At 42.5% G+C, this 18,142-nt stretch overlaps 1 protein-coding gene across 8 annotated transcripts in view; it reads left to right on the top strand.

Annotated features, from left to right (window-relative positions):
- LLGL2 (LLGL scribble cell polarity complex component 2) overlaps positions 1–15,788 on the top strand; it is a 37,578-nt gene extending 21,790 nt beyond the window's left edge. For 7 of the 8 annotated variants that reach the window (XM_013304229.3, XM_055795292.1, XM_027795584.2 and 4 more), the window contains exons 7-26: positions 80–242; positions 423–555; positions 1,355–1,409; positions 1,602–1,756; positions 5,103–5,320; positions 5,809–5,876; positions 6,909–7,062; positions 7,168–7,272; positions 7,567–7,859; positions 8,120–8,273; positions 8,625–8,775; positions 9,452–9,568; positions 10,099–10,265; positions 10,991–11,255; positions 11,982–12,135; positions 12,736–12,773; positions 13,290–13,337; positions 13,879–13,921; positions 14,648–14,709; positions 15,107–15,788. In XM_013304229.3, coding sequence (XP_013159683.1) covers positions 80–242; positions 423–555; positions 1,355–1,409; positions 1,602–1,756; positions 5,103–5,320; positions 5,809–5,876; positions 6,909–7,062; positions 7,168–7,272; positions 7,567–7,859; positions 8,120–8,273; positions 8,625–8,775; positions 9,452–9,568; positions 10,099–10,265; positions 10,991–11,255; positions 11,982–12,135; positions 12,736–12,773; positions 13,290–13,337; positions 13,879–13,921; positions 14,648–14,709; positions 15,107–15,114 — 2,551 coding nt within the window. In that variant the 3' untranslated portion in view covers positions 15,115–15,788. The remainder of the gene's footprint in view (positions 1–79; positions 243–422; positions 556–1,354; positions 1,410–1,601; positions 1,757–5,102; positions 5,321–5,808; positions 5,877–6,908; positions 7,063–7,167; positions 7,273–7,566; positions 7,860–8,119; positions 8,274–8,624; positions 8,776–9,451; positions 9,569–10,098; positions 10,266–10,990; positions 11,256–11,981; positions 12,136–12,735; positions 12,774–13,289; positions 13,338–13,878; positions 13,922–14,647; positions 14,710–15,106) is intronic. The other variant, XM_055795291.1, reaches the window with a different exon arrangement.
- The last annotated feature ends 2,354 nt before the right edge of the window (positions 15,789–18,142 follow it).

Raw genomic sequence — 18,142 nt, 5'->3', positions numbered from 1 at the left:
TTATACCTTAGCTGTTATTAGTCATATTAGGTTGTACCTGGAATAAGGTTTTCTTGGGTTTTTTCTTCTGCTTCTGTAGAGTACCGGAAGATTACTGTAACAGACGATCATGTGAATTGGTGGAAGCCCTTCGGGAACATCCCAAGAACCCTGACCAGATCCTGATTGGATACAGCAGGGGCTTGATTGTCCTCTGGGACCTGCAGAGTAACAAAGTGACACACCATTTCCTGGGCAGCCAGGTATTAATTCAGTCCAAAGTCAGTTCAGCAGGGGAAGAAGGGCTCTCTTCTCTGGGGGCACTCTGGAGACGAGTAGGTGCAGGGAGAGGCTGACAAAGCTGCTTTTTCAGTAAGAATGCATTGGGTTTGGGGGGATTAATAGCTTTCTGGAGAGTAGTCATTGTATGTCTTTCTATTCAGCAACTGGAGAACCTCTACTGGCAAAGGGATGGCAGTAAATTCATTAGTTGTCACTATGATGGAAGTTACACCCAGTGGCCACTATCCAGTGACAACAGGCAGCATGAGCCTCTGGAAAACATTGTGCCTTATGGTCAGTAAGTGAGGTTTAATTGTTGCATATTTGTCTAAACTCAAACTCATTTTGAGCTTAAGTAGGATATTCATGTCACACTCTCCCTAGTGTTTAATCCTAATGACAAAATGCAGAGCTGCCTTTTGAATGGTCATGAGCCTAGACTAAGGGATTTTAGTCCGCTTTTTTTTTTTTCTTGTATTTTAAACTCCTTTACATTGTTGAGGTCTGTCCTGAACATGAAGAGCAAATGTGTTGCAGTAATTAGTGCCCCTTATGAAGAAGGCTGTTGGTGATTCAGCTCTTTGTTTTAGTTCGTGTCCTGTTCAGCAGGAGTTGCTTGGATCTTCTGTAATTAATAGTGAGCTAAGTATACTTTTTGTTGACCTGAGCAGTGATGAAACGAAGCCTCTGATTTGCTGAAACCCATCAAATTGGGATGACCTCATCTCTCAAGCATATAGAAGCTTCTAAAGCTCTATCACTTTTACATTAGTTTCAGGAATGCCTGTGTTTTTAACAATCCTTTCTAGTTAATCAGCTTCTATAACAGCACTTCCACTCCCTGTTAGCCATTAGGAACATAGTTCAAAACTTCTCCTGAGTCTAAGCGTTGTTTTGCTGAGGCGTATTGTGGTTAGTGTGTCCCATAAGACTTGTCTGATGTGGCGTGGTCTGGCAAGGTGGTGGTAGTGCCTGCTAATTCAGGTGGCTCTCTTTGGCTTGGAGGCTGAGGTGACAGAGGTGAAGCAGAATAAGGAACTTCCTATGTAAAGATGCAGTTCTTGAATTGTGGTAAATAACTCTGTTCTCTTAGGTCCATTTCCTTGCAAGGCCATCTCCAAGATCTACTGGCAGACAACAAAAAATGGGTAAGTTCGTGGTGTGTCCCTTCACTCTCACCTGTTTAAAGGCATTTAAAGGGTGCAGTGTGCGATATGGTAAGAGCCATTTAGAGTAACAATGTTATGAATTTTTTGTCAGTTTGACTTGCCTCATATCTTTGAAATTTTACTTGCTCCTCACTTCAGCATACACTGCTCTAACTCTGTCTTTCTCTTAAGGATTCCTTACATTATATTCCAAGGAGGGATGCCCCGAGCTAGCTATGGTGACCGGCACAGTATTTCTGTTGTCCATGGCAGTCAGCAAACAGCCTTTGATTTCACATCACGGGTGATAGACTTCTTTATAATCTTCAGTTCAGAGCCTACTGCAGGTATGTGATGAAAGGGTATTATTGAGGAATTAGGATAGCTGTGTACGCTTGTAGAAATCTGCCTGGTATAAATAGCATACGAAATGTGATAAGGAGGTCAGTTGTCTGGGGGTTTTCTGAGACTTTAACGAAGAATCATAGAATCATTAAGGGTCTTTTCTAACCTAAAGATTGACTCTGACCATAAAAGTGATTTGCTGTTTAAAAGTGAAGTGTAAAATACTGGTATAAAAGTGGGCTGGTTACAAATGCCTTACATTCCTCAGAAAATTAAGCTACTCCATTAATGAGAAAATCTCCTAGGCTCATGTCTGTGTAAGCTGGACGCTGGACATAACCAGGTTGTGAAATGAGGATCTAAATATCGCTGTTTTGAAATAGTACTTCAAAAGAGGCAATAATTAAACCCAGAATTTACTCCCACCGAGACATTGTTTCTTTTAATTACTACCTGGGTTTATGTCTAGGGCCCTGGGTAATAAATCAGCAAAAGGTGACATAGAACCAAGGGTCAGTATATAGAGAACTTAATTTACTTACTGCTGTTGAACATGAATGTAAACAGTTCTAAAACTGAATAGCACTCATTCCACAGCTTGCTTAGAGCTTGTCAGATTCTTGCTTCTGTTGAAGAGCTTTATTACCCTTACTTCCACAGTAACCTTAATATTCTTTCTTTTGGTGGAATTGTAAAGGATTTTCCCCAAGAACTGTTTGTTTAGTGCTGGTGTAGTTCTTGCTTCTGGTTAAGTTGGAGTAACAGTATAAAATTTCAAGCTTCAGAAATGTACTGGAAGTTGTCAGACCAAATCACAGAAGTCTAGATACTTTTTTGGGATCTTCTGGGCAAATCTTCTATTACTGAATCTTCTTAGGCTTTCTAGTTTCTGGTTTGCCTAGTAGGCTAGTTTCCAAACGTATTTGTCTTGTGTACTGCCAGTGGTGGTGGTGACAGCTCCCGGCCACACACTGTGCAAGCGTGGGCTTTCAAATATGTAGATGCAGGTTAGCTCCCCCTGGCCTGTTGTACAAAGCGGACCACAGAGAAAGTAGGCATGAAGAAACAGCTTTTGGATTCCCCACCACCTCTCTCCCCAGTCCTTAACAGGCCCTTCTCAAGTCACTGAAAAAACAGTGAAGAAACTGGTGGAACATAACCGAGATGAAGTGCCTTTATATGTTTGTTATTATAATTTTCCCTACACAACTGCCTTTTAATAAGCAACTTCCAAATGTGCAGAGCCTGTAGGTCTAAACCTTTAAGCTTAACAATACCTTTAAACTTGAGGTACTGTTTAGCTTTTATCATTAAAGAAACTAGACCCTTTTACTTTCTATCAAGTTGTCAGAGCTGAGATTCTAGATGATGCAACAAGTCTTAAAGATGAAAGAAATCTTGAGTTTTTTAGGTAGAAGATTGACTACTTAAAGTTCAGTTCCTGGATATGATTAGTCTTTAGGATGAAGTAACTGAACTTAACAAGCTTTATATTTATACTTCCCAAGAACTGAATTATCTAGTTAACACAAACTCTGGTGGGTACAGACAGGAGCTGCTACAGGAAGCTGAAACTGTTGCGCTTAGATGAGGAAGTTTTTTTTACAGTAAAATGAGGTTTCTGTGGTTGACAAGCTTCATTGTGGCTGATTACCTAAGCTTAGTGGATCCACGTAGTTTGCCTTGTTTGCCCTTAAGCAATCTTCCCTGCAATGGCAATACGAAGGTATTAATTGTATACCAAAGCCACTTAATTTAATAAGCACAAAGCTTATGCACTACGGCGTGGTAGTAGCTGGTGACTTTCCACTACCCTGAATACACTGTGGAAACAATTTTTAAAAGGCTAGCCCTTCCTGTTTTCTTTTTTTTTTTTTTTTTTTTAGCAGGTGAATGAGTGCATGGCAGTCATGACAAATTCTAGTATGCTTGCTACTTCAGCAACTTAAAATAGATTCTTGCCATAAGCAAAGAGCTCATGTGTGTGCCTTTGCAGGAAAAAAAATACTGTTAACACAGAGTATATTTGGTTGATGTTGGTGGCAGCAGTCAGAGTGCAGGGCTGATCATGCATAATGTAATATAAGTATGATATTGTTCTATGCAGAAATCCTATAGACCACTGCAAGTGACAGTGGGCAAGAAAGCAAAACAAAACTGGATATGAAACCTTTTATCCATGAAGAAGCTGAACTGATTAGTGATATATTATGACTGGCTAGTCAGAGGTGAAACCTGGAATGTCTAACTAGAGTGATGCCAAGTACTAACTACTTGAAGTTAATTTTGCTGAGTGAACAGAATTGGTACGTGCTTGCTTATAGATGTGCTTTCCTGCAAGTATATTCCAGGTAATCAAACAACTAAAGGGAAGTAAAAGTATGGGTTAACAGGGAAGGTCAGTGAAAAGCTGCTAATTTGCTTGTGGCTCACTGTTTATCACCCCCTGCTCCGCCCCCAGTGTGACGTACTACAGCTGTATGTTCACTTAGATTTCTGTAGCTATGTTAATAGTTGTTGGTGTGAACTGATTTGTGGTTTTGCTTTTTCCCACCAGTTGCTATTGTGTCTGTCTTACGAACTTTACTGCAATAATGTCCTCATTAGATTAGATTTTTTCACTTTAATTCTAGTTACAATGAAAAATCTGGAATTCTTGAGTGTCAGGTATCACCTCTAAAATTACATTAACAGATTTTTTGTAATCTTGTCTAATATTTGTATGAATATATATTAGATGATGTACACACTCTTTAAAAAAGAAACTCCAGAGGATCTGTCACAACATATGAGAAGCAGGGAAAATGAAAAGTAAGAGAGCTGAATTGCAAATACTTGTCAGTCCAAGCACAGAAGCATTCTGCAGAACTCAAGGCATTGCTGTGTTTAAGCAGCTTAGCCTAGATGGACTGTGGTCCTAACACGGTACTAAATGGGTCACTGCTGGGGTGTATGCATGTCTGTCCACCCCATGCTGTTAATTAGCTGTAGGTAAAGTCCTTTGAGTTCTAGCTGTTACAATGGTAAATATGAACTTGTGTTATTTAGCCATGTATGTTGTTAACAAATTTTTTATTCTGCAGTGGAATCTACACCACTCCTGTGACCACCAGAGTGACTTTATAAAAAGAATGATGAATTTGCTGTAAATCTGTTAGTATCTTGAAATCTATTAATATTAGTGCCTCAATAGGCCCAGTTAACACAGAAGCATTTAAAGGTTTTGCCAACAAAAATGTTTGTGTAGAGATCTGTGATAACAGTTTTCAAATAAGGCTTATAAGAAACTTGTTTCTGTTTACCTTGGATGGTCATTTTTGTCAGCCTCAATGAATCATGTTTCTGCAGAGTTTGATGACCCTTCTGCTATGGTGGTGCTGGCAGAAGAAGAGCTGGTAGTTATAGATTTGAAAACTGCAGGCTGGCCAGCAGTCCATCCTCCATACCTGGCTTCTCTCCATTGCTCAGCCATCACCTGCTCACACCATGTCTCCAACATCCCTCTGAAACTGTGGGAGAGGATTATCAGTGCTGGGAGCAAGCAGAACATTCACTACTCAAATATGGTATGGCAGCTTTAAATGTACATGTGTTCCCATGCATTTAAGAACAGCATGACTGCTCAGAACGTGGGTGGTCTCTGCATGTGGAGGGATGAGTCTCAACAGACGTTGTCCTGCTTCTTAATAGGGTCAAGAAAGGCTTTTTCCCAGAGCACCACCAATACAGTTACTCACACTGGGGGATTAAAATGTGGTATTTTTCAGGCTTTGACAAGCCAGAAGGAAAGTCTGAGTGTTCCCAGCTGTCAGTGGTAACAAAGTTCTCATTAGAAGCATGTAGCTTTCGGCACAGCTTCTTGAGGAAATGTGTAGAGTATCTTCTAAAAAGCACAGCTGGTGTCAGAACAGGAACATCTAATCCAAACAAAAGCTAACTGCATGGGCTGTTTCACTGCTGCTTGCGCTGAAGTTCATGCTGTCTTGCTGACTGCGTATTCTCTTAACACTGTTACTGCCTAAGAAGTCACAGTCTTCCTTTAATGTATTTGTAGCCATGGCCGATTGATGGTGGCACCAACATAGCTCCAGATCCTCCACAGAGGGACTTGCTTCTAACAGGGTATGTACTTAACTGATAACAATTAAGGAGCCCTTTCCAGTTCTGTTCTTCTTTTTGAACTAACTGAGGCTTTCCTGTGAGATTAAAGCCTGCTCATCTTGTAGGGAGAAGGCTGCAGCGTTACAACTTCTCAAAGCTGGGCTGCTAGCTTTGTAAAGCTAACTGATTCTACTGCTTCTGAATGAACAGGTCGTGATGTCCACAGATGACTTGTAAACTTGGCTTATTTGAGTTATGATGTGTTATCCATTTTCCCCCACAAACATCAGTGTAGAAGTGCAGGCAGTAATCCAGACTGGTTTGAAGGGAGCAATGTAAAAGCAGAGCTTAATCTTGGGTGTTTTGAAAATCCATACACCCCCAAGTTCTCAGTGTCAAAGAAGAGGTTAGCTTGGACTCCTGCCTGCTTTGATCAGCATGAATAGATCTAGCTAAGTGGTGGAAGTAGCTAGCAAGAGATTGTCTCATTGCATGACAACGTAGCATTTTCTTTTCAAAGCACTTTTAGGCATTTCAGTGAGCTGTTCTTCAGTCTTCATTCTTGATGCAGCAGGTTGTTAGAAGTCCTTACCCTTACGGTGGAAGACCGTATTGTTCCGTGGAACAATATTCCGTGGAAGAAAATGTTGCCAATTTTCACCTGGAGCACTAAGATTAAAACTTGGTTTCTTTCCTTTTCTCCCAGTAATAGTATTTTTGTCAGGATGCGTTGTTCCTTCTATATGCTAAGCTTTTCTTCCTTTTCAGTGCTTTTTGAAGTAATCTTAAACTGTATGTTGCTGTCAGATCGATTAAAAATGGATTAAAAACCCCAACCAAAACAAAAAAAGCCACAAAAAACCCCTCACAAACACTCCGCACCCCCCCACCCCCCATCTTCTCTTGAAGCACTAAGTTGCCACAGCTGAGGGCTTTGTAAATAGTGTAGTTTAATCTTTGGTTGTGTTTTTCCCCCTCTGTTTTATCATCTTCATCTGGGTCATGTGCTTTTCTCCTGTATGATGTGTGCTTCTGTAACTCTCCCCCATACAGGCATGAAGATGGTACTGTGCGGTTTTGGGACGCATCTGGTGTCTGCTTACATCTTCTCTATAAGCTAAGCACAGTGAGAGTATTTCTCACAGATGCTGATCCCAATGACAATATGAACACCCTGGGTGAGGATGAATGGCCTCCACTTCGCAAAGTAAGATGGCTATTGCTTGTAGCTTTCTGAAAACCTGAGGAGTTCTGATTCTTGTCCTAGTTAACGTATCTGCAAAGACTAGCCACTGTGTATCCTCTTGCCTAGGTTGGTACCTTCGACCCTTACAGTGATGATCCTAGACTTGGGATCCAGAAGATCTACCTGTGTAAATACAGTGGATACTTGGCTGTAGCTGGTACAGCAGGACAGGTATTGAAATATAAAGAATTGTCATAAACCTTGCTTTAGTGCAGGTTGTCACAGTGCAACTTGAAGATGCAATAAAATTTGAAATACTCATTTCTCTAGTGGTAAATCAGTCTAGTCACTGGAAATGTTATTTCACGTTTCTCAGCTTTCTCTAATCTGTATTTTAGACTTTATCTAATGCTATTTGTATGCCCTGAGAGATGCCGTGGTTCTTGTAGCTGCTGAGAAGGCCTGCAGCTTGAAGGACCACTTGCATGGTAAAAGCTATAGCAAAGTCTGTCCTTTTCCTTTCAGATACTAGTGATGGAACTGAATGACGAAGATGCAGAACATGTTGTGGACCACGCTGAAGCAGATCTCCTGCAGGACCAAGAGGGCTATCGATGGAAAGGTCATGAGAAATTAAAAACTCGAGATGGACCTGTTCGATTTGAAGCTGGTTTTCAACCATTTGTCCTTGTCCAATGTCAACCACCAGCTGTAGTCACCTCATTGGCCCTTCACTCTGAATGGAAACTTGTGGCCTTTGGTACCAGTCATGGTTTTGGGCTTTTTGACCACCAGCAGAAACGACTGGTCTTTGTCAAGTAGGTATCTTCTTTCCAGGAGATCTGTGGTAATCCTCTGTTAAAGGTGGCCTAGGATTGCTAACAAAGCAAGTAGAAGTAAATGATTTCTCAAACGCAGTCAGTGTGGCAAGAAGCTCTGCCTTATCGGACTCGATCCTTGAAGATCTTCAAGTGTATATATAAGCATGTTCCAACGTTGGTGTGTGTCCTGTTGGACTCTTGGGAGTGATTGCTACCCATTAGAAAGTGACCATGTGCCTGCTGTCTCCCTCTTCCAGGTGTACGCTGCATCCTAGTGATCAATTGGCCTTAGAAGGCCCACTGTCTCGGGTGAAATCCTTGAAGAAGTCCCTCCGTCAATCGTTCAGACGGATTAGAAGAAGCCGGGTATCTAGTAGGAAGCGACGAGGAGGGAGTGGAAATGCCTCAGACGTGAGTCATCCACCTTTTTGGGGTCCTTTCTGTTTACAGGTTGGAGGATTAGTCCAACATTACTTAGTAATTAGCAGAGTCCTGATTAGACTGCCTAGAGCAGGAGGTGGTCTGCAGTCCTGCTGTGGTATCAGTAGTTACTGGAATAAGGGCAAAAATGGCAGTTTCTGATGCTGCTGTTAGATAAAAATAGTCACATTTTTAGAGATCTACTGTCTGTAGTTGAACATAAAATGTACCTGTTCACTGGTATGATGGTGCTTTCCCTGTCTATATTGCTGCCATTCTTACTGTCTCTCTCTCTCCCCCAGGCTTTTGCCTGACTGACAAAATGTCTTCTTATCTTTGAAGGTGCAAGAAGCAAACGCCAAATTTGACCAAGACACATTGCAGGAAATGGAACTGGCTCCAGTCCAGCGGAAGATTGAAGCCCGGTCTGCAGAAGACTCCTTCACTGGCTTTGTGCGAACCTTATATTTTGCTGATACCTTCTTGAGAGACAGTGAGTAGAAAAAGCATCTCTCTGTTCTTCTGAACGGGTCCTTCCTCCTTCTGCCAAGGAATGTATTAGGATTTACTGCCAGGAAAATTCGGCACCTCCTGTGTCCTACTTTGTGCTATGCTGAAAAACTAATATAGAACAAGAGCATATGTTGCCATGCAGAATTGTTATTTAGCCATTCTGGCTGCTGGCTATTCAAAGGCCAGTAGTAGTTCATCTTTGGATGCAGCCTTTATGTATCATTTTTCAATGTGCTGGAATGACATCTGACTTTTTAGTATAAGCTGTTCTGTATCTCATCACTTTAAAATTTACCCCTGCCCTCAGCAGGGCGTTTTAATTTTGGTGAGGATGGTGGCGGCTGTGCATCAGAGCCCATACTGATATCATGAAGGAGTTTGCTTTGCTCATATGCGATATAAGTATGTGAAAACTGGATGCAGCAATTGTGGTGTTTGATGGAAACAGCCGTCTCTTCCCTTTACGTGCTCTGTCCTTTATTAGGGCTGTTGATGGACACATTGGGAAAAGTGCTAAGAACCTGCAGTTTCCCTGGCAAATCTGCCCTAATATATTTAGGGTGTAAACAGAGGGAGGATTTGTACAGCTAGTGGGAAGCAGTTATCCAAGGATGTCACAGATGGTGCCTCACTCATGAGCCTTCTTGTTGCTTCAGGCTCCCGCCACTGCCCATCCTTGTGGGCAGGCACCAATGGAGGTACAGTCTACGCCTTCTGTTTACGTGTTCCTCCAGCAGAGAGGAGGATGGATGAACCTGTCAGGGCAGAGCAGGGTAAGTATGCCTTGTGAAAGCAAGGTCCTAAGGGATCTGAGCTATCACTCATATAACCAAGGGTTACACACATAAAAACAAGGTAGCTCAACTGCTGCTGTTTATGAGTGAAAGCGGAGCTAAATGCAGCCATGTGTGAGCTAAGCAATGCTTACTGCAGCAACTGAACTGAAGAGTGAGCGAGCTCCAGACTGCTCGACATGCTTTAGCCTCATTTCCTGTTGACTTCAGAAATATAAATTTGCATCAGCTGTCATTGAAGTTTACCATCAAGCCTCAGTGCACATGTACTTTATTCTGACAGCTGGATCTGCTGTCTTTATGTAATAATAGTTACTGCTTAACAGGAACCAGTTCAGTCCAAATACCCTTTAACTATTAAAAATCTTTTTAGGCAGGGTTTCTGTAACTGCATTGTATAGGTCTCCAGCTCTGGGAGGATTTGGGTCAGGTTCTAACACAGTGTCTCTGACTAGACTCCTGTCTGGTTTTTCTCTTTGTTTATTTTCCTCCTTATCTTGCTTGTCTAGCCAAAGAGATTCAGCTGATGCACAGGGCTCCTGTTGTGGGTATACTTGTCTTGGACGGACGCAGCATTCCCCTCCCAGAACCTCTAGAAGTGGCACATGACCTTTCTAAGAGTCCTGATATGCAAGGCAGCCATCAACTGTTGGTAGTGTCTGAAGAGCAATTTAAGGTAAGTATCACCCAGGAGGTGCATATGAACTGCATAAAATCTGCTAAAGCAAGTGCTCAGTGGAAAGATAACTCTTGGGAGTGCTTATTCTCCTGTACCTGAATGACACCTATGGGACGGTATTTCTGTCTGGTACAGTCCATAAATGAGGTGTGTGCTGACAAATTGGGTATTCAGCATAGTAGTGCACATGCTGAACATAGAAATTTTATTCCTCTATTACATTACACTCTTTAGACAAGATTGCTTCTGCTTTTGCTGTGGTTAGTACAGAAGCAGGAATTGGTTGGCATTTCGATGAAGCAGCTAAGAAGCTTCATGTTTTGCACACTAACTAGTCAGCATAAAAGAGAAGAGTTGAAGTAGCTTGCTGTAGGTTGGCCCTGGCTTTTAAATGTGGAAGAGCATACAGTTAGTGTAAACCCTGTTCTCTTTCTGTAATAATTTGTAGCCAAATGTGGAGGGGTTTTGAAAGAACTAGGGGAGAAATGCAGTTTGCAGCCTGAAGGGTAAAACTGTTTGATGTCAGAACAGAAACAGATTCTAACACTGACTGTGTGGCTGATTACTTGTCCATGAGCAGGGAGCCAGGCTGACTCAGATTACACCTGTGTGTACACACTGTGAATGAAAACATTGTTAAAGGAGGGAGCAGCAGATGTCCAGGGGTGCAGCTGCTCCCATTGTGCAGGAAAGAGACGTCAGTGTCTTGTTTCTATTGACAGGTGTTCACATTACCCAAAGTTAGCTCCAAACTGAAGCTCAAGCTGACGGCCCTGGAAGGCTGTAGGGTACGAAAGGTGACGGTTGCAAACTTTGGCAGCTGCAAGACTGACGATTACAGTGAAAATGACCTGGCTGTCCTAACTAATCTAGGAGACATTCAGATCATCTCACTGCCCTTCCTCAAGTTACAGATCCGCTACCCTTGCATCCGCAAAGAGGATGTGAGCGGCATTGCATCCTGCGTCTTCACTAAATATGGCCAAGGTAAGTAAGGTGTGCTTCTCCCAAATCGTCTACCTCTGTGTTTGAGACAATAGAAAAGGGATTATAGGGCTTAGTGTTAAAACTGGCTGTGTATACATGTGAATATTACGTAAATATGTCCATTATAGGTTTCTGGCCAGTAGCTGTTGCCAACAGGTACTGACATGTGAATTAGCAGAAGTAAGTTTATTCTAGTTTATTCTATCGTTACTAATAGAATACAGTGGTTTTCAGCTAACAGGTTGGATGTGCCCCATAGGTGGCTTCTATCTGGCCACCCTCCTCTTGTCTGGAGTCAACAGAATGGCTCTCTAAGCAGCAGGCACTGAGGAAAAATGGCTGCATTGTGCCTCCTATACATGCCTGTGCTCAACAATCAAACTGCAAAACTGGGATTCAACATCCTGTGGTTGTTGAAGGTGGACGGCTGGTTTGCAGTTCAGTTTTTACGTCTTTCTGTGTTGCTTTTCGTAAGTGTCAGCGCAGGACAATACAATTATCTTTCAGCATAATCCTAAATTGTCCAGTCTCTAGGCTAACCAATCCTTGGGAAACTGGGCTAATATCTTCCTCAGTGATTCCTCCTCATTTAGATAGGAGGAAATGCAAACCCTTTCTGCTAAACATAGAGGATGCTTAGATCTGTTCTTTTTTGGATCACCTCTAGTTCTGGAACTGTATTCTTGGACTTGAGGGAATTGCTTGTAAATTCCCAATTATCTGTAGGTTTCTATCTGATCTCTCCATCGGAGTTTGAGAGGTTTTCGCTTTCTACCAAATGGTTAGTGGAGCCCCGGTGCATTGTGGACATGCCGGAAGTTACAAGCAACAACCATGTGCACAAGAAATCTGGCATGGAGAATGCAACAAGAAAATCCAGGTAAAGTGTAAAACTCTTGCACATTGACTGTGTGTTAAGTAGTGATAAAAAAGAAAAGACTTCAAACTCTTACCGACATTCCTAGATGGACTGGCATCAGGAAATGTAACCTTCTCCCTGGTTTTCCTACTTGCAGTACAGCTGGTGGGACAAAATAGTGAAGCATTGGAATTGGTATCCCTAAGCTAGAGTCATAAACTGTAAGCTCTAGCTTGCTTTACTTGTTCCTTAATGATGTGTCTGACTGACACTTGACTCTTGCATGCTTCAGGGGCCATGTGTTAACTGACGAGGCTGAACTGTTGCTCTGTGAAGGGAAATCCAGTGTTCTTCCTCTCCTCTTAGAACATCACCAAATAACAGTAAATCTGACTCTCATGGACATCCTATAGGAATTTTATTCCAAAAGTTTAGAAATGTCCTCTGGTGCCTGTAGACTTCTGCATCACCAACATGTGATGAAGCCCTTCCTGCATTCTTGCTCAAGCTTTTAGCTAGTGTGCACTGGAGCTTCTTTTAGCTGTCAAGAGTATAGGTGAATTCTCTGCACCCCTGTACCTCAGAGTCAGTGATTGTTTTCTGCCCCCTTTCCTTTTTTAGGGGACCAGAAAGGAGTTTGGGTGACTATGGAGAAGATGGTAAGCAAAAAGTAATTGTGCTAAATGTCGCGTGGTGATGTGGAAACCTGAACCATCTTTCCTATTGCTACAGTTGGTATTTTCTGCCTAAGAAAGGGGAAAGTAAGGAGGGACGTGAGGGAAATGTTGTGACCTGCTTGGACACGGTAGTTGCTAGCTCTAAAGTAAGTTGCATGTGGCAAGATTGCCTTGAAAGGATACAACACAGTTTCTGATGGAAGGAAGAGGCTGTGGGAAGAGAAGGTCTGAAATTACAGATGAGATCTTCTGTTAGCCAGACTAATATTGTTGGAAAATACAGTTCAGTATATGAGAGGCTTTAAGGATTAGCTGTGAAGCATTCGGTAAAGTCAAAAGGTACTTAATGGGGGGTGGGGGTGAGGGGATAAATCCAGTCCTTCTGTGAGTTTCCAAAACTGCACATATTTCATGAAAAGGGGAAAATATTGTTAGGTAAAAGCTTTTTTCCTGCTGTGGTTTTTTTGTTTTGTTTTTGTTTTTTGTTTTTTTTTTTAGAAAGGAAGTCTGGGAGGCTGATGGAACATGCCTTACTCAATGACGAAAGTGAGTGAGATGAAGTCTTCCTACTGACAGGGCAGGTGCCTTTCTGGGTGGGAAAAGAAGAAAGCTGCTGGGCATTTTGTGGATTCCAGTACTCGGTTCCAAGGGATCAGCAATTACACAAGACTGGTAGAAATACTGGGCTTTCATGAATCGGTAGAAGTGAGGGGTTGGACAGATAGTCAGGCCCTCAGGCAGGGGTTGTTCCACATAGCTCCATTCACTGCTGTGATAAGAGAAGGATCTTTACTTTCCAATGGGACCTGTGTAAAATGACAGCTGGAACAGACTGTTCCTTTGGGGCTCTAGTACACTGGGACTGGCAACATTTCCTCTGGCAAATGACTGCTTCAGTCCTTTATGCCAGCCTGTTCAGTAAAAGCCTGGTACTGTTGAAGAGGCAATGATATTCTTAAGTCTGACCTCTGTGTTGTGGGAGGCAAATTTAAAAGCTGTTCAGCAGGGAGGTGGAATGTGGCTAGGCTGCTGCCTGCAAGCAGATCTCCACTGGTTTGGCTCACTACTTTAACCCTCTGCTTTCCAGAAGTCCTGAAGGAGATCCAGAGTACTCTGGAGGGAGGCAGAGGGTGAGTATCAACCAACTTCTGTTCCTAATGGGTGGGGTGGCAAGGGAGGGCATTTCTAGTTGAAAGCAGGGGGATGCCCAACATGATGGCAGGGATCCTTGTGCTGGAATCTGGTCATGTGTGTCCCCCACAAACTTCCAAAGGGCAATAGTAAGAGAGAGGCAAGTTCTCTTTCACATGTTGTCCCTTGACATTTTTTATGAATAATGTTTTGTCTTTTTCTCTCCGAAAAGCAGGAGAGATCACATTCCCACATCCCAAAGGAACAAGACTCTGAGTATTCGCATACAGGTTTCTATTTGTGTCAACCCATACTGATCTAAGGGCAGGCCACATGGGCTTAGTTGGTCGAGGATGGGACTCTGGAGTTGTAATCCTGGCTTGACACCGTCACTTGGACATGTTCAGCATCTCTGCTCCCATTCTGGCTATACATTAAAGCTAAGCTACCACCATGGGTGCGGGGCTTTATCTTGTCTCCCTAGAATACTGATGTTCAGGTGACAGGGGCTACGGAAGTGTAGACAAAGGACTACTGTTTGCAACGGATGCAGGAAGCTTGGTGGGATTGGTAACTGCTGGTGTGTAAGGATAAGTGACTGTCTGACATGCTCTGCTCTGCGCACTTCTTCTGGACACTACCTAATCCTGGTCTTCTGTCAGCAGCTGGGAGTGGATGGGAAGATACTGCATTGCAATAATGAATCTTTTCTTGTGTCATTGCAGGAGCTATGCAGAAAGAAATTTGGCAAGAAGTCCATTAGGACACGGACTAAGTAATGGAGGAGGTAGGTAAGGCTAAAGATATTTCAGGCCTAGTGAAGGAGCCAAAGGAAGCAGGAAGTAGAGTGAAGTTTCTGTATAAAATTCAGCTTATTTAAATGGCTTGTGATAGTGCAGAATTCTGATCTGAATGGATTCAGGATGGGAATCTGTTGGCTGAGTGGTGTACTGGCACTGTTCAGCACCTTATGTGCCCCATGAGTGAATATGCTGCATCAGTTTTAAAGGAAGAGCTAAAAATCCTTTGCAGGCTTCTGTCTAACTCTCAATCTTACCATAAAGCAGGCTGAACAGGTAGCCAGAGCTCATAGCAATAATCTGTTGAGTATATAGACTCGTTAACTCTCATTAGCTTTCAACTTCTGTTTTCTAAAATGGCTTTTGCATTCTTTTATCCAAAAGCAGATTGACCAGAATTCATCAAGGAGTTTCTGGCTTTGGATTGAGTGCCATAACACTACTGATTGGGCAGACCGTCCCTGGGGAGAAGGCACTGCTGTTTCGGCAGGCTAGTGAGCTGCAACTTGCATGCATATGCGTGCCTGCCTCTGCCTCCCCTTTTAGTGCCTCATTAGAGACATCTCCTCTTGGAGCCCGCCTTGCATTAGGACAGAAGTGGATTGCCAGGTCTGATGCACCACAAGCCTCTGAGTACATCTAACTTTTAAATGTTTGCACATTTCTCTTTTCTACTGGGCTGGGTTTTAAATTATAAATGTTGCTGCCTTGGTGCAGGATTTTAATAAACGCACACTGTTACCTCCAACTGGTTTAAAATTATTTTTTGTACAATTTTTTAAAAATCTTATGGGTATTTCAGTTTTAACGGAAACATTTTAGAAATTTACTTTTTAAAAGAAAATATTAAATAATATATGCTAGATTCCTGTGACTGCTGTATGTGGTATCTGAATGAATAATTTTGGGGTTTGTTTGTTTATGGTACTGTTAACTGGCTCTATGGATTTGGGTAGAATCTATTTTTGTAGCCATTCAAATCAGAGGAAAACTAATTGAACTTGATTTTTGTTTCAACACTGCATTGTTCTTTTTTGCAAATAAAACTCTGATTTCCCTTTTGTGATCCTTGTCTGCTCTTCTGTCTATTCTTTCCATCAGCAGCTTCTTTCACATTGGCAACAGACTCATGCCCGCTGACCCCTTGATGAAGGTGGAGCTGTCCCTCTCTGAGCTGTAGAGGCAAAGAGCACTCCTGGAGATTTAGTGGCCTTGTTAAGCAAGCAAGGTGGTGGTTTGGAAAAGATGCATGTGGCAAGCAAACTGATTGTATCACTCACCTGCAATCCATATGCTGTGTTGCCAGGAAAGGGCACTGGTTTAGATTATAGTCCCCAGAAGGTCATCTGCTGGCTTGTCCTGAAATAACTTGGGTGATAACACACTGAAGGGAGAAACAGTTGATCTGGCAATACTGCTGTACTAGTCAGCCAACAGATGTTGAATTGAAACTGGTGAAGCTCTGTGTGGAGCAGTTCATTACTCTTTAAAATGTTGATTCATTTGTCTCTGATATAACACTGCTTTCTTCTTTTCCAATGAAGAAAAAGAATAGGGTATTCTCCAGTTTCTTTCCTGTAACTTGCTTGTTGCACTATGAGAGTCAGTGAGAAAAGAGCTAAATCCTCCCAGACTGGGTGCTGAGCTGTCATCCTTGGCCTGCTTTGGAACCCTCCCCTTGAAAGATCTCTTGTTTCAGGCTCTGTCTTTATCTTCCTGAGCAACGTGGAGGGATCCTTTCTTTCCTGGGGTACTAGGGCGGCACTTCCTATTCTGCAGGAGAATATGGTTGCAGAGTTGCTGTTGCTCAGGTGGTGTTTCGGGCCCCTTCCTTCTAGAAGAATTAGCATCTCCTTTGAGACCCAATTTATTGCTAATGTGGTTTTAGGAAGCCTTTTCTCCTACTCAGCGTGGTCTGACAAATTAGTTTCCATTTCCATATTTCTACTAGTTTCATTATTTCCTTGTTTCCATTGCTGCAGGATTGAGGCTAACAGAAAGGTGGCCTGCTGTTTTCCACTACTTGTGCCAGACTGATGCTGCAAATTTACAGGAAGTTACGGTTTAATCAGCAGCTTCTGAGCTGTTGTTATCATGTGCATGTGCATCATCCTGGTGCACCCAGCTGCTTCTTTCTGCTCCTCACAGATGGACTGATTCTAATGCCTTTCCTGAGCATTTCATTTGCTGGCAGGCTTGGGGTAAGTGACAAGGCAGTCATGCTCGGAAAGGGCAGAAGCAATTTGTAACTTCTCCCCATTTTTACCCACAACTTGAAAAATCAAATCGGTCCTCTGAGAGAGTTATGCTATCATAATTCTTAAAGTGAATTTAGATTTAAAAAAAACAACCCTAACTTTATCCAGGCTTCTTGTTATTTTTCCTGAAACACAAGCCAGACTGTTAATGGGATTGAGTAGTTTAGGATGTGTGCTGCTGATACGTGGCAATTTTTTTCCTAGCAGTGCTTTGAAATATACAGATGAAGGATTCACTGAAGTAAGCTGCTTGGCTTATTGTTGTGAGTAGAGGCATTAAGAATCCTTTTAGAGCTGCCATGCCTAAAATACAGGAAATATAGCAACGGGGAAAAGCAGGGCAAGACTGGAACTTGAGTGTTGTGGAACTCCGGAATTATATTGAGATGAGCACGAGAGGGTGGAAAGGCTTGTGATTTTCAGAACTAGGGTGTATTTTTTGTGCTGTCAGAAAACCACTAACAAGTAAAATCAGTGATGAGATGTTCATGAAGGATGGAGCCTTCAGTGAATGTCTGTAAGCAGCTTTTGAGTGTAATAGGAAAAAAATCCCTCTGCATCTCTCCCTTTCAGGGATTGCATTCTGAGCCTTGCCATTACCCTTAGTCTGCCCATCAGCTGACAGTAATAATAATGGCCTGTTTCTGATCAGAGGATTCAGCTGCTGCCAGTCTCCTTGAGTTTTGTGCCTACCTCTGCTTTTCACTTGAACTTGTCTGGGATCCGATAGAAGCTTGCTGTCTCCTCTCCAAGAGCTAATGCTTAATGCTTGCAAGCACTGTGAGGGTTCATTGGCCCTTATTAACACTCTTGCTAGTAAGGCTTTGGCAGTGCTCTCCCCTTCTTCTTCTTTATGCAGTCTCATTGGGACCTGGCACTGTAAAGTGCCCCTTTGCTGCAGGAGCTGAGCTGCTGTTAATGCTGGCTGCCAGTGCTTGAAAAAATCCTTTCTTATAGCCATGCTGGCAGCATGTGCCCTAACCCTTGCAGACCTGTTTCTCTGCAGAGGGGAGAGTCTTGGATCACAACTAAAGAACAGCCCGAATTTTCCACATCTAAATACACATTTTAGGTACCTAATATGGGGACACTGTTCTATAGTGGCCTGAGTTTTAGGTCAAATGCTTTCTTGTAATGTGAGCTCTTTTATAGGGTTGCATAT

The sequence above is a fragment of the Falco peregrinus genome, chromosome 2, assembly GCF_023634155.1.
Source record: "Falco peregrinus isolate bFalPer1 chromosome 2, bFalPer1.pri, whole genome shotgun sequence".
Classification (NCBI taxonomy): Eukaryota; Metazoa; Chordata; class Aves; order Falconiformes; family Falconidae; genus Falco; species Falco peregrinus.
The sequence above is the reverse complement of the archived record's forward strand: the minus strand, read 5'-3'. Positions and strand labels throughout refer to the sequence as shown.